General features: G+C 41.4%; 1 protein-coding gene across 3 annotated transcripts in view; it reads left to right on the top strand.

The window, feature by feature from the left end:
• The window catches only part of BBOX1 (gamma-butyrobetaine hydroxylase 1), a 29,724-nt gene extending 23,288 nt beyond the window's left edge, over positions 1–6,436 (top strand). For all 3 annotated transcript variants that reach the window (XM_065635873.1, XM_065635875.1, XM_065635874.1), the window contains 4 exons: positions 48–153; positions 2,103–2,299; positions 3,044–3,210; positions 4,436–6,436. In XM_065635873.1, the coding sequence (XP_065491945.1) occupies positions 48–153; positions 2,103–2,299; positions 3,044–3,210; positions 4,436–4,596 (631 nt within the window). In that variant the 3' untranslated portion in view covers positions 4,597–6,436. The remainder of the gene's footprint in view (positions 1–47; positions 154–2,102; positions 2,300–3,043; positions 3,211–4,435) is intronic.
• The last annotated feature ends 6,561 nt before the right edge of the window (positions 6,437–12,997 follow it).

Here is a 12,997-nt window from a genome sequence, read left to right as displayed (position 1 = left end):
GACTGGCTGTTTTAACACATTTTTCTCTTTTCCCTTTCATTATAAAGACCAACCTGGCAAGTGCAAGACAAAGCAGATGCTAACAACGTGGCTTATACAACCGGGAAACTGTGTTTTCATACCGATTACCCTGTTCTGCAGCATCCACCTGGGGTAAGGCGAACCTGCTGACTTTTTCACAGCACAAAATGGGAAAGGGAAATGTTACTACCACGTAAAATATGGTTAGCGTTCAGTGAATTTGAATTTTGTCTTAAAAGAGCCGTGTAAAAAAATAACAATCTATTAATCTGCATATAGCAATCTATATACACATGGCTATGCACTATATATATATATATCATGATGTAACTTCTGCATAACAAGTGCACTCTATGCCATAATTTTTAAATGAAAAGTATTGAGAATTTTACTGTATGAGAAAGCATTAAGGTCCTGTATGTGCTTTTGATACTGTCTTCATTATATTGAAGAAGTTGGATGTCTACCTGCTGTAGTCAAGCTGTGACATTTTAGGACACATTTATTCACCTCAGGAGGAGAACATAATAGAAGAAATACAATTAAGATGTCAATTTCTATGAATAGATTTAAGTTAGATACTTTCCATCCCTTCACGGTAGACAAAAAAAAGGGGCATTCTGCAAAGCTGGACAACAACCATAGGAAATATGTTTTCATCTAGTTCCTGGCATATCAAAGCCTAATTCCCAATAATTCACCAGAGATCTGGAAAGCAGCAGAAACAGGTAAAAATGAACAAGGATAAACCTGGAAAAGTTTGTGTCTGTAAGCTTCATACCTATAACTTCCCCTTCTAATATTCTGCAGTACTTTGCCTTTTTATTTAGTTATAGAAACAACTGATACAATGTGATTTATTCACAAGTAAGTGCCAAAGATTTCACACTAACATCACCTATTAAAATCATTTAGATGCTGTTCATTAATGTGGAGCAAGAATGGAACAGGGCTTCATTAACAGAGGGCAGATGTGAATTAGTTCACAGTCTTGTCTGTGCCAAAGTGCACCCTCTGCTACGAAATATTAGAAAAAGAGCGCAACCTTTTTCATTCAAATGTCCTTGTAAGAAATAAAAGTATTAAAGCGCATTGAATTATTTTTAACACTGTCCTGAATGTTCGCTTTTCTTTATTTATCTAGTTATTACGCAATATTTGAACTCTTAAGACATATTTACTATAAATATTCAAAGACATGTTTTTAAAGGGATGACGATTAGTTTCAGCGCCATCCCATTAAAATATTTTTAGGACTTTTCCAGGTTTTGATCTGGCAACTATTTTTCCAGGAGATATTGGGCACAAAAGAAAAGAGCTGGTTACCTTGTGGTTTTTTTTTTTTTTTTTTTTTCCCTCCTAGCAGTCTCAGAAAAAATTCACCACCATGAAAGGCAAAGGTGAACACTGTTACCACTGATACAACAGATGTATTTTGTGCCGTTGGGCTGAGATGAAGTTACACTCCATGTGATGCTGGGCTCTCTGCTGCCATGGGGAGTTTTACTGCCCAGATTTACACTGGTGCAACCAAGTGCCCAGTTCAGACTTTCTGCTCCATCTTACACCTTGGCAATTTCACTGTGACGTTAAATGAAACTCTCTTAATCCTACTTTATGATAGAGACACTGGGCTTGCCTTCCACAAGAGCCACCTTATCCCTCTGCGAGCAGATAATTCACAGCAGGTTTTGTTTCTGCAAGAGAAAACTAATCCTCCTTGTTGAGATAAGACCGCAATGCATTTAAAATTACAGGACTGCTGCAAAGAGGGACTGAAAGACACGAGACCAGAGCTTTGCAGTTGAATCACAGGTTGCAACCGTTAGAAGATAGCCCAAATGGGATGGATTTATGAACACGCTACTTTAATTTTCTGCCTGTGTGATAGTGGTGGCAGAGCTGCACTAATGAGAACTCAGTCTTTCACTGAAAAACAAAACAAAACACAACAAACACCACAACACACACACACACACAAAACCCACAAACAAAACAAGAAGATATGAGGGAGCTGATACTAATGACCTGTTAAATACACAAGCTAATTCTTCTCATAACGAGATGTTAATTCATTATAGGTTCAGTTTCTCCATTGTATAAAGCAAACAGCTGCAGGAGGTGAGAGTGAAGTTGTAGACGGATTTCACGTAGCCAACAAGCTGAAGAAACAAAATCCTCAGGCGTATCAGATCCTGTCCTCTACTGCTGTAGACTATACAGATGTTGGAGTCGACTACTGTGATTTTGCTGTGCAATGTAAACAAAGGATTATAGAGTGAGTAGTTTCGACAACATGGAAAAATAAAATCCCTGTTGTACGCTGGATTATGTGTTGGCAGGAGAAGGTCTGCTCCTGCCACCTTGTGGGGAAGCACTGATTTAATGCAGTCTATAGTTATTTTTGTTTGTTGTTTGGGGGTTTTTTATTATTATTATTTTTGTATATTGGGGGAGGTGGTTGGTGGTGGTGGTTTTTGTCTCTGTTTTTGTTACTGTGTTTGGTTTGATTTTGTTTTTCCAGTGTATGACTCGTTCTGTACTTTGTACCACCACAGCATAGTTTTCCTTGTTTGGTCTTCCCACGCACCATTTAGAAATGGGATTAATCAGAGCAACTCCTGGGTACAGACACAGGTTCAACAGCTGTGTCCGTTACTAAATTCCAGCTAATGTACATCTGTATCATGCCAAAGAGAGGTCGTCATTTGAAGCATTTAGATTACAAACTATGTACTACAAAAACATCAAACGCCGATGTCCATAATCTCTGCTGAATTTAAAGTTTATGATTCTACAACTAAGGAGTATAGAATAAAGATTCTTAAGCAGATTAAGCATCCACACTTTCTCCTGATTATCTCTTTTCCTAGTCAGGCTTAATTATCAAAATCCAACTTAATAACAGTCTGAATTTCACTATAGAAACATACTGAAATTTCAGCAGGAGAGTTCAGTTGTTTAACCATGTTAAAATGTTTCAGTAACAACATAATACATTCCTTTTCCTTCTGTTTCACAGTGTAGATTCCAGAGGAGAAGCAGTTCGCATCAATTATAATAATGCAACAAGAGACACAGTGTTTGACATACCAGCTGAAAAAGTGAGGCCGTTTTATGCAGCTCTAAAGGAATTTAATGATTTATTAAACAGTGCCGAGCATAAGTTTACTTTCAAGCTGAAACCAGGTCAGTAAGTTGCTTCTCCTCGCAATCATTTTTCACATGTTTTTCCTAACAGTCAAAACACTCGAGCATTGCTAAGCACTGGCACTGAGAGGAAATTTCAGTCCTTCTATCACTTATTTCATGCTGCATCCTTACATTCGTCTCATAGATTTATTTTGCCATTGTTACACTATTTAAAAAAAAAAAAAAATGGAGAAAATAGAGTCTACCTATTGATTAGTCCAATGTATCTTTGTGTTACACCAAAACCTCATCCCATGTACGAAATTGTGACGGGCGCTGCTGCTGGGCTGCTTTTTCTGGGTGGCATATGCAAGACATCTGGAGGCAGATTTGCAGAAGTGCAAAGAGCTCTGAACTTCAGTTCATGTTGTACAGAGCTGTGTTTTCAACATAAAACATGCTGCCAAAAATGCCTTCTACTCTTTAAAAGTCAGTCTGTGCGTATATTTAACTACTTTGGCCTTAATATCTGTTCGTTCATTTCCTAGCTATAAAATAAAGATACGAATAGTTCCTCATCTCTCAAGAGATGTTACAAAAGTAAATTCATTAGTGTATCTGACTGCCTCATGTACTGTGATGCTCGCGTCTTTAAAGTGTCTGTGAGGAAATTAATCTCCCTCTATTGGGAACATGCAATAAAATAATTTGTAAGAGCACATAATAAATGGTAAAACAAAGTACCTCACACTACATTAGTGCCATCCAACCCATCAATTAACGCACCAAAATAGTGGTAGAGGGGAGGGGGAGAAGGAAAGAAGGAATATAAGGTTATTTAATTAGAGATTTATCACAGCGGTGCTACACAAGGGAGAAAAATTTAAATGGCATGCTAGCCTTAATTACGTGATTTCCTAACTTTCAATGGCTTGACTTTGTTCTCATAAAATTCTGTTAACAGGGAGAGTAATGCAGGATGTGTATAGCAAAAATAGTACGAGACCGATCAAATAAAAATCATCCTAGTGGCTTTTACCCTTTTTATCCTCCCTGTGGGTTTGCCGTGGTCGCCTTTCGCCTCAAGTCCTGCATTTCTCAGCATGGACTCCCCTACCGCTCTGCTTTTTAGCTCCTGGTTATACAAGAAGCAGAGGCAGAAAGGGACCTGCCCTCTCTGGTTGAGGATGACCAACTAAATTAAACTTACTGTGTCATCGCTGTGTATCTCTAGCTGAGCTACTTGAAATTATTGCTCCCTGACTGTGCAACCTCTTTCTAGGAGACGTAGTGACATTTGATAACTGGCGTGTGCTTCACGGTCGCCAAAGCTACCAGTCGGGATCCGAAGTGACTCGTCACCTGGAAGGTGCCTACGTGGACTGGGACGTGGTCATGTCCAGGCTCCGGCTCCTCAGGAAGAGCGTCCTGAATAGGGACTGAACTTTCTTCTAACTAGAATGAGCAAAACCTAGATTGCCTAACCTCAAAAACAAACAAAACAACCAACCAACCAAGTTTTCTTTTCAGAAACTAACATAATTAATTTTTGAGTTCCATAAGCTAAGGAACCTGTTGTTCATTACAATTTAAGATTTACCCTTGCCCTGGTCTTTGAATCTATAAAATACATTGCTATCTCTGTTGGTTTATTTGCCTTTTAAAATCAGTGTGCAAAGTGGCTCAAAAGATTGTCACTTGACTGGACTGACAGGTGTTGCAAAGTCTTCTTTTGTCCCCACAAATCTACCTGCCCTCCCCAGAAAGCTTAAAAGGGAGCAGCAGGAAAGAGCTTATAGGTATTACTTACTGAAGGTTTGTTATGAACATCACCTACTTCCATTTTCAGAGCGCCATTCTTTATTGCATAAATCATAACTAAAATTCATTGTAAAAATAAACAACCACTGCTGTGGAGTTATTTTTATACATACACACCCTTCTAGGTAGAACTCTGCCTTAACACAAGATCTCATTCAAGAGATGCTCTATTTTGTATATCCCACTGTACATGTGATGACTATCACAGCCGCAAATAATTTTTCCTACATTTCTAAGTCCATAAGCTCAGAAACGATAGAGCTACCGGAGAACGCATCTTGTCAGTTTTCCTCTGCATTAGGACTAGAAATAAATCTCAGCGTAGAGGTGGCGGACAGGGTCAGAAATCCCATGGGATGCTCTGCACAGGTGTAAGATCTGCAGGGCAGAGAGACTTTTGAGTAAAGTCGGGAAGAGGAATGTTGACGCTGCTTGGCAGCTGGAAACCACAAAGCACAAGACATGATTATGGACTCTGCACCTGATAGAGAAGAGACTCAGATGCATTTTTATTACACCAAAGAGTATGCCTCTGATAGTCTTGGTCTGCAGGATGTTTTCCTCTAGGTTGCATTCTGAATAGGGGTGACGCTATGTAAAAACTTCTGCAGCCAAAGTAGTGGGTTTTTTCCCCTATGTTCAGACGCCAAATTCAAAGAGGAAGTTTTTATACCCAACAATATGTCCACTGAGTTTATTCTTTACCGTTGTTACAGCTGCAGATTTAATAGGATGTCCTTTCACCCGTGCTGAGAGCCTGACAAAACTGCCACACCTCCACCCTCAGATCTGCTCTGTTCCGCTGTTTATCTTCAAAATATTCCTTGAAAGTCAAATAAATCCTTGTCTCTTCCTAGTGGGCTAAAACAGTAGAACTGCAACTACAGAATTAAATAACTGTAGAATTCAATTTGCTGACACGAAAAACCCCAACGTAAGTGAGACACTAACATCAGCTTGCAAACACTTCCATAGCTTCTACTTATCATTTACAGTCAACAGATAGCTCAGCTGAAAAATAAAACTACATTAGGATTTGGTCATGACTCAGCGTAGTGCGGTTCAAATCCATTCCTCTTTAGTAAGTAGTGAAATGTTTTTAATCACAGTTTTGACATTACAACATAGCATAACAAAGCTGGATTTTAGTAGTAATCTGATTTCTCAGTGCCTCCTTTAACCGTTAATTTTGGAAACATGAGGAAAGTATTTTTTGCCTTTCCTATAAAATGGAGAAAAGATGAGGAAAGGTTAATACCTAAATTCTGTAAGGCACAAGCAGTACTGTGCTTTAACTGTGATATTTCCCATATACCAATTTAGTGAAGATTGCAATTTATAACTTTAAAACAAGACATCTTGGGATTTATACCAATGGTTAATAGGGAAGAGATATTTTCTGCTTTTATTCTGTACTTTTCTGAAAACCGTTTTATTCAAATTTCTGTTTATTAAAAGCTACTATGGAACTGATTACTGGTTTGGGCTCACATTTAACCACATAACATCTTCCACACAGATATGAAGTTATTATTGTTATTTACAAATGTTCTTCAATATGATGAGACCTGGATCCACTCAGGTTTGTCCCGTATACTTAATAGATAGTCAAAATAGAACTAAGGCCATAGCTTTGAACAGCTGAAGGAAAAAACAAAAAAACAAAAAAACAAAAAAAAACCCCACACCAAACAAACAAACAAATAACCCCAAAACAACAACAAAAACACCAACACCAAAATTAATCAGGATTCTCAATGTACTTAATTTTGCAATGCTCACATTTTTTTTTAACTCAGTGAAATGTGCCCTATTAAAAACTCACACACAAAAAATCCCTGAAGTTCACACTTTATGCCTGAGATACATTGTACTTTATATACCCACACCTCCTTGAACCATCTACTTTTCCCCAAAATAATGTATTATCATTGTTAAATAAATAACATAATAATGATTTTTTAAAAAGCCATCTCTGCAGATCACAGGCATATGCCACATACACAGACAAGACAGGTGGGTGTAGGAGTGCTGGGGTTCCAGGTTCCCAACAGCACAATCACCCTGCTTACATGCAATTTGCAGCATGTAAATCCTTTAGTATTATGTAGAAATGTAATTCAACCTACTAGATATTCAACTAAGTATTTCATGTAGAATAGAACACAAATAATGATAAAAACCACACAAATAAAATCTAATCCCTGCAATGTCTCCATGAGCTGTGGTGCAATATCCAATTTAACTGGGAAAGGGTCAAAGTGCCCACCCAAACCTGATGCACAATCAACAATTAACATTTCTGGCTGCAAAACCTCTGCTCAACTTCTAGGATCCAGCTACTATCTGTATCACAAATTTAAATTCTAAACACGTTTGCATCTTACTATAGTCGTACTGGAAAAAGACATTTCTCTATCTGCAAAGTAGATCTCCTGATGACTACACCAGTACCTGCTCAGGTTAAATAATGGAGCAGCATGAAAAAGTAGCTGGTGATATGTGTTTGCAAGACAACTCTGAGCAGCATTGGGCTGTATCCAGAGGGTGGTGATGGACATGATTCCACTCAGCTGGTTGTAGTCCAGAAGCCCTAACACCATGTTACATTTGTGCTGTCCATGATGCATCAACCACCCAGCCCGTGGTCAGCAACCGGCTGCACCGAGTGGGCTCACAGCACAGGTAGAGAAACAGGAAAAAAAAACATATCCATTTTATTATTTGCAAATGCCTTTTCCTAGCTTTTTTCTCCTTTCATTGCATTTTGTGGCAATGGATGTTGGATCCGATCCCATGGAATTGTTTTCGTGTACAGTTTTTAAAATATTTTTTAAATCTCTCAGATTTCCAGCTAGTTTTCAAAGCTTGCTGAAAGCAAGCAGTATCTTGGGCATTTCAGCACATGCAGATATCTGTGGATCACTTCAGCACAGTTCCATTTTAGCCGCTGCTGAGCTACCTGCAGCATGTGCCAACTTCTTTTGGCTGGGTGGACAGTAAACCCCAGTCCAGAGAGATTTCTTGTGGGAAGAAAGCTGGATTAGCTGCCCAGCTTCGCAAGTTCAAATGTATTCCATTATATACATCCAGCAAATTAAATGCAGCTTTTCATTGCGTGTGCAATATATCATTCCTGCAAAATATATACATTTTTTCTATACTGTATTTTTTTCTGACACAAATCAGAGAAAGTAGTGAGCAATCTTGTCTCAAATTCTCCCTAAGGCGAATGAGTTTTTATTCTACTCTGCACATGCATAACGCTGTCAGTTTAGGGCAAGTCCACATATGAAATTTCGTGCTGGAAATTTGAAATCACTTTTGGTAAAAGCTAACATAATAAATATATTTTATGTACATATTTTAAACTTACAGCAGAAGATTCTCCCACCCCATTACACCAGTCCAGTAGCACAAAAAAGATGGTAAAGACCGAGATGCAGAAAGAACACAAAAATCTCCTTTGAAAAAAAAACAAACAAAAATAGCCAACCAAATAAAAAATCCACCCCACATCAAAGAAAGAAAGGAAAATAAATTGCAACTGCTCATATAAAACCTATTTGTCTACACCACAACTAATTAAAGGCTAGAAAAGGAAATTGTCAAAATGAGGGAACTAGCTATTAATAAAACACCTCTAGAAAATAGCCATAGTATCAAACTTTAACTAAAGCATAGATGTGGCAGAAAATGGGATATTTCTGGCTGAAATCAATCTTGATATTGTATACGGGATGAAATCTCAGAGAACAGAGTGAGGGCATTTTGCGGCCACCCTTTCTGCCCTGGTGCTGGTGCTGTGGGGACCAAGGTGTGGGCAGGGGGGTGGAACTGCTCCTCCTGGGGACACAAGGGAAGGAAGAGGAACATCTCCCAGTGTCCTGTACCAAAGAATCATAGAATGGTTTGGGTTGGAAGGCACCTTAAAGATCATCTCGTTCCAGCCCTCTTGCCATGGGCAGGGACACCTTCCACCAGACCAGGCTGCTCAAAGCCCCGTCCAACCTGGCCTGGAACACTTCCAGGGATGGGGCATCCACAGCTTCTCTGGGCAGCCTGTTCCACTGCCTCACCACCCTTACGGTGAACAATTTCTTCCTTATATCTAATCTAAATCTAACTTCTTTCAGTTCAAAGCCATCACCCCTTGTCCTATCACTACATGCCCTTGTAAAAAGTCCCCCTCCAGCTTTCTGGTAGGTCCCCTTTAGGTACTGTAAGGCTGCTATAAAGTCTCCCTGGAGCCTTCTCTTCTCCGGGCTGAACAACCCCAACTGTCTCAGCCTGTTCTCACAGGAGAGATGCTCCAGCCCTCTGATCATCTTCGTGGCTTCCTCTGGACTCACTCCAACAGCTCAATGTTCTTCTTATGTTGGGAGCTGGACACAGCACTGCAGGTGGGATCTCAACATCTCCTGCAGGACAGTGCTGGGGAACAAGAAAAGCAGCTGGAACAATCAACAAGTTCCCGTTTTCCTCGGCTGCTTAAAAGAGACTTCAGCAGGACCACAGCAATTTAGAGTGTCCCCAAGGCTGCTCCTACGTTGCATCAAGGGCATCTGGTCGACCAAATAATTAGGATCTGCTTTTGGGTGCTTTTAAGGATATGAGGTGGTCTAGTTAGCAAAATATATTTAAAGTCAAATGTTTTATGTATTTTAATGACTTTTTTTTTTAATATGTAAATGTGCCCGATAACTTTAAAGCAGGCAGAGGATTGTCTTTGTTGCCACACCACAATATGTGTCTTTCCCCATTAGCTCAAGCAAAATGAGGCAGGAGGCCTAAACATGTGGATAGCAGAGCATGGTTTCTCAACTGTCCTCTCTTTCCCAGCAGACATTTAGATCAATAACTACTCCTGTTGGCAATAATCAAGCCATGCGTTCCTTTCAAGTTATTTTTGGAAGCATTCAAAGCAGCAAAGATCACAGAGCAATGGACATGGAGAAGATACAGCAATTGTCAGAGTTTGTCGTACTCAATTTCTGTAATCTTGGCCTGCTTTTTTTCTTTAGTCAAACAGGAATGTTGTTATAAAAATATGCTAAGGGCCATGGCATGTCTGGAAATCAGCAGGACACACCTCTCACTTCTAATCACCCAAGTCCATAGCTGCCTCTACTCCTTCGCTGTCTTCAGTAACATGCTCGTGATGAAGTTTTCCCACACTGCTCCCTCGCAATCTTGTTTTGACTTTGACAAGTAAACACACCAGACCAGGGTGGGTAGGAGGAAAACCCTACCCGTTCATTTTCTTGGCTCCTCTACAAGATTGCCAAGAAAAACACACACTATACAGACAGATCATGTGATTTTTTGGCAAAGATTTAGAAGGAGTTTTTCCTCATCCTCTCGCGTTCCCCCAATGCCACGTGGCGGCAGTTCTCCCACTGGCATGCCCTGCAAGTAAATGGAGCCAGTTTTGTGCCTTATATTTGCATCTTCTTGTTGACTTCATCACCCCCTGCCCTTACAACACCCTCCCTTTGCCCAGAGGCATGTAATCCGCTAGATTCTTTAACTCTGGATATTGTTATTGATAAGTAATTTGCTTTATGTACTATTTACTTTTGTCCATTGCCTTGATTTCCATCGTTATTTATAAATTGTAGTGAGTAGCTATCAAAGCTAAAAGAACCATTGCTGTCAGAGGGCAAGACATTGTCACCTCTGGTGCACTTCACTGATCTCCAGAGCTAAGCATTTACTTCTGATTTACCTTTTATTTTTCAGTCAGATTAATTCTTTTTGAGAAAGAAGATACAGCAGAAGGGTAACCCCACATATTTGAGTCTGCCTGCTGCAGGAAGAGCTCCTTTCCCACTCTGTAGGATTTAACCAGCCTAGCTGGTTACAATCCCTTGATTGTTTGAATTTCTTTCCCTGGGCTCAGTATTTGCAACCTCATAGCGATACAAGCATAAGCTGAAGCACAAAGCCATCTTTGTACAGGAACCAAGTGAACGCCAAACGCTAACGTGCTGGACTATGCCTGTGGTTAAACTAGGGCCTTGGGTATCAAGTGTTCAGTCACTTTTGAGGGAATTCACACGAAATTTGTGGAAATGTAACGAGATCAACATCTTGCGAGAGGTCCACAAAGGTCCAGTGAGAAAAAGTATGGCTGGTGAGATTTACAGCCTTACCCTGGCTGCGGAAAGACAGTAAGTGCTCTTCCTTTTTTGGTTGCAAGCTGCGACCCAGTTCAAGTCAAGCCAAGTTAAATTCTCATCACTGAAGTTTAATCTCCAAATTGCCCTGAGGCTGGAAGCTGCGTGCCACCCCGTGTCCTCCCGGCCGGTGGCCACAGCAGCCCTCACTCCGCTCAGCATCCCTGCCGCGGTGTGGAGGACACTCGGCTGGGAAGCACAGCAGCCAAAGGGGAGCCAAGGTTCAGGGGAACTTCATCTCCATCAGATGAGTAAAGCAAACCAATCTGATAGGAAAAACAGACCACGTTGTTGCTGCAGCCTGGACAGATGTTTGCTGTCAGATGCATCGCACATTGTACAGCCACATCTGCTGGAAAAGCACTTTGCAGATGATTTATCACATTACTGTGCCAAGGAGCTGAAAAGCCCCCTGAAACTTTTCCACTTAATAGTAACCTTCCCAGCTCGGTGATCCTCCGTGACATTTTCTACATTACTGTCCAAAGCAGCTCACAGGGAGGGGGAACCCTTCACCCTGCCCTGGCGGTACCCTCACGGATTCAGGACATCTCAGGGAAGCAGGACACTGAGAAAAATTTAGGACAGATTTGTTGCGTTTCTTCAGATTTTTCCATTTATGGCCAATGCACTGGGGAAGGGATGGTTTATCCTGGCTGCCAAAGTATGTATCCTCTGTAGAGCCTTAGAGCCCAACACCACATGGGACAAGGGGTTGTCCAGGCAAGCGTGTGGACATACAATCATAGAATCATTTTAGTTTGAAGAGACCCTCAGGATCAAGTCCAACCACAACCTAACCTAACTTTGGCACTAAACCATGTCCCTAAGAACCTCATCTAAACACCTTTTAAACCCCTCCAGGGACAGTGACTCCACCACTGCCCTGGGCAGCCTGTTCCAACGTCTGACAACCCCTTCCATGAAGAATTTTTCTTAATATCCAATCTAAACCTCCCCGGCGCAAACTGAGGTAATTTCCTCTTGTCCTATCACTTGCTACCAGGGAGAAGAGACCAACCCCCTCCATGCTCCAACCTCCTTTCAGGCAGTTGCAGACAGCGATCAGGTCTCCCCTCAGCCTCCCTTTCTTGAGGCTGAACAGCCCCAGCTCCCTCAACCGCTCCTCATCAGACTTGTGCTCCATCCTCTCAGCAGCTTCATCACCTCCTCTGCACTCTCTCCAGTATTTCCATGTCCTTCTTATGATGAGGGGCCCAAAACTGAACACAGGATTTGAAGTGGGACCTCACCAGTGCCAAGTACAGTGGCACAATCACTGCCCTGGTCCTGCTGGCCACACTATTCCTGATACAAGCCAGGACGCCGTTGGTCTTTTTGGCCACCCGGGCACACTGCTGGCTCATGTTCAGCCGGCTGTCAATCAACACCCCCAGATCCCTTTCCACCAGGCAGCTTTCCAGCCACTCTTCCCCTGGCCCGTAGTGCTGCCTGGGGTTGTCACAGGATCCTGCCTTCTGCAGACAAACGAGTCTCCTGGCATTGGAGGGAGCCCAGAAACACCAGAAGCCCAAATTAGGAAGGGATACGAATTAGTTTAATCATCGCACTGTGATTTTTAAGCAAATTAGCACCAACAGCTGACAGCTTGCTGACAGGGATGCCCAGAGGGTGCTGCTTCCAGCAGCTTCTGGCACAGCAGGAACACTCGCTCACCCCACAGGGAAAGCGGGGCTGCCCACCCCAGGACAAGCCTCTGGAACCTACTGTAGAAATCATGAATAAGAAGTGCTATTGATGACCTCCTGGGAGAATGCTTAAAATACCTCAATAAGAATGAAAAGCCTATGGCCACTTAGAAATACACATACTTTCAGTAGCTT

The sequence above is a fragment of the Caloenas nicobarica genome, chromosome 5 (genome assembly GCF_036013445.1).
Source record: "Caloenas nicobarica isolate bCalNic1 chromosome 5, bCalNic1.hap1, whole genome shotgun sequence".
Lineage (NCBI taxonomy): Eukaryota > Metazoa > Chordata > Aves > Columbiformes > Columbidae > Caloenas > Caloenas nicobarica.
Note: the sequence above shows the minus strand (reverse complement) of the source record. Positions and strands in the feature narration are given on the sequence as shown.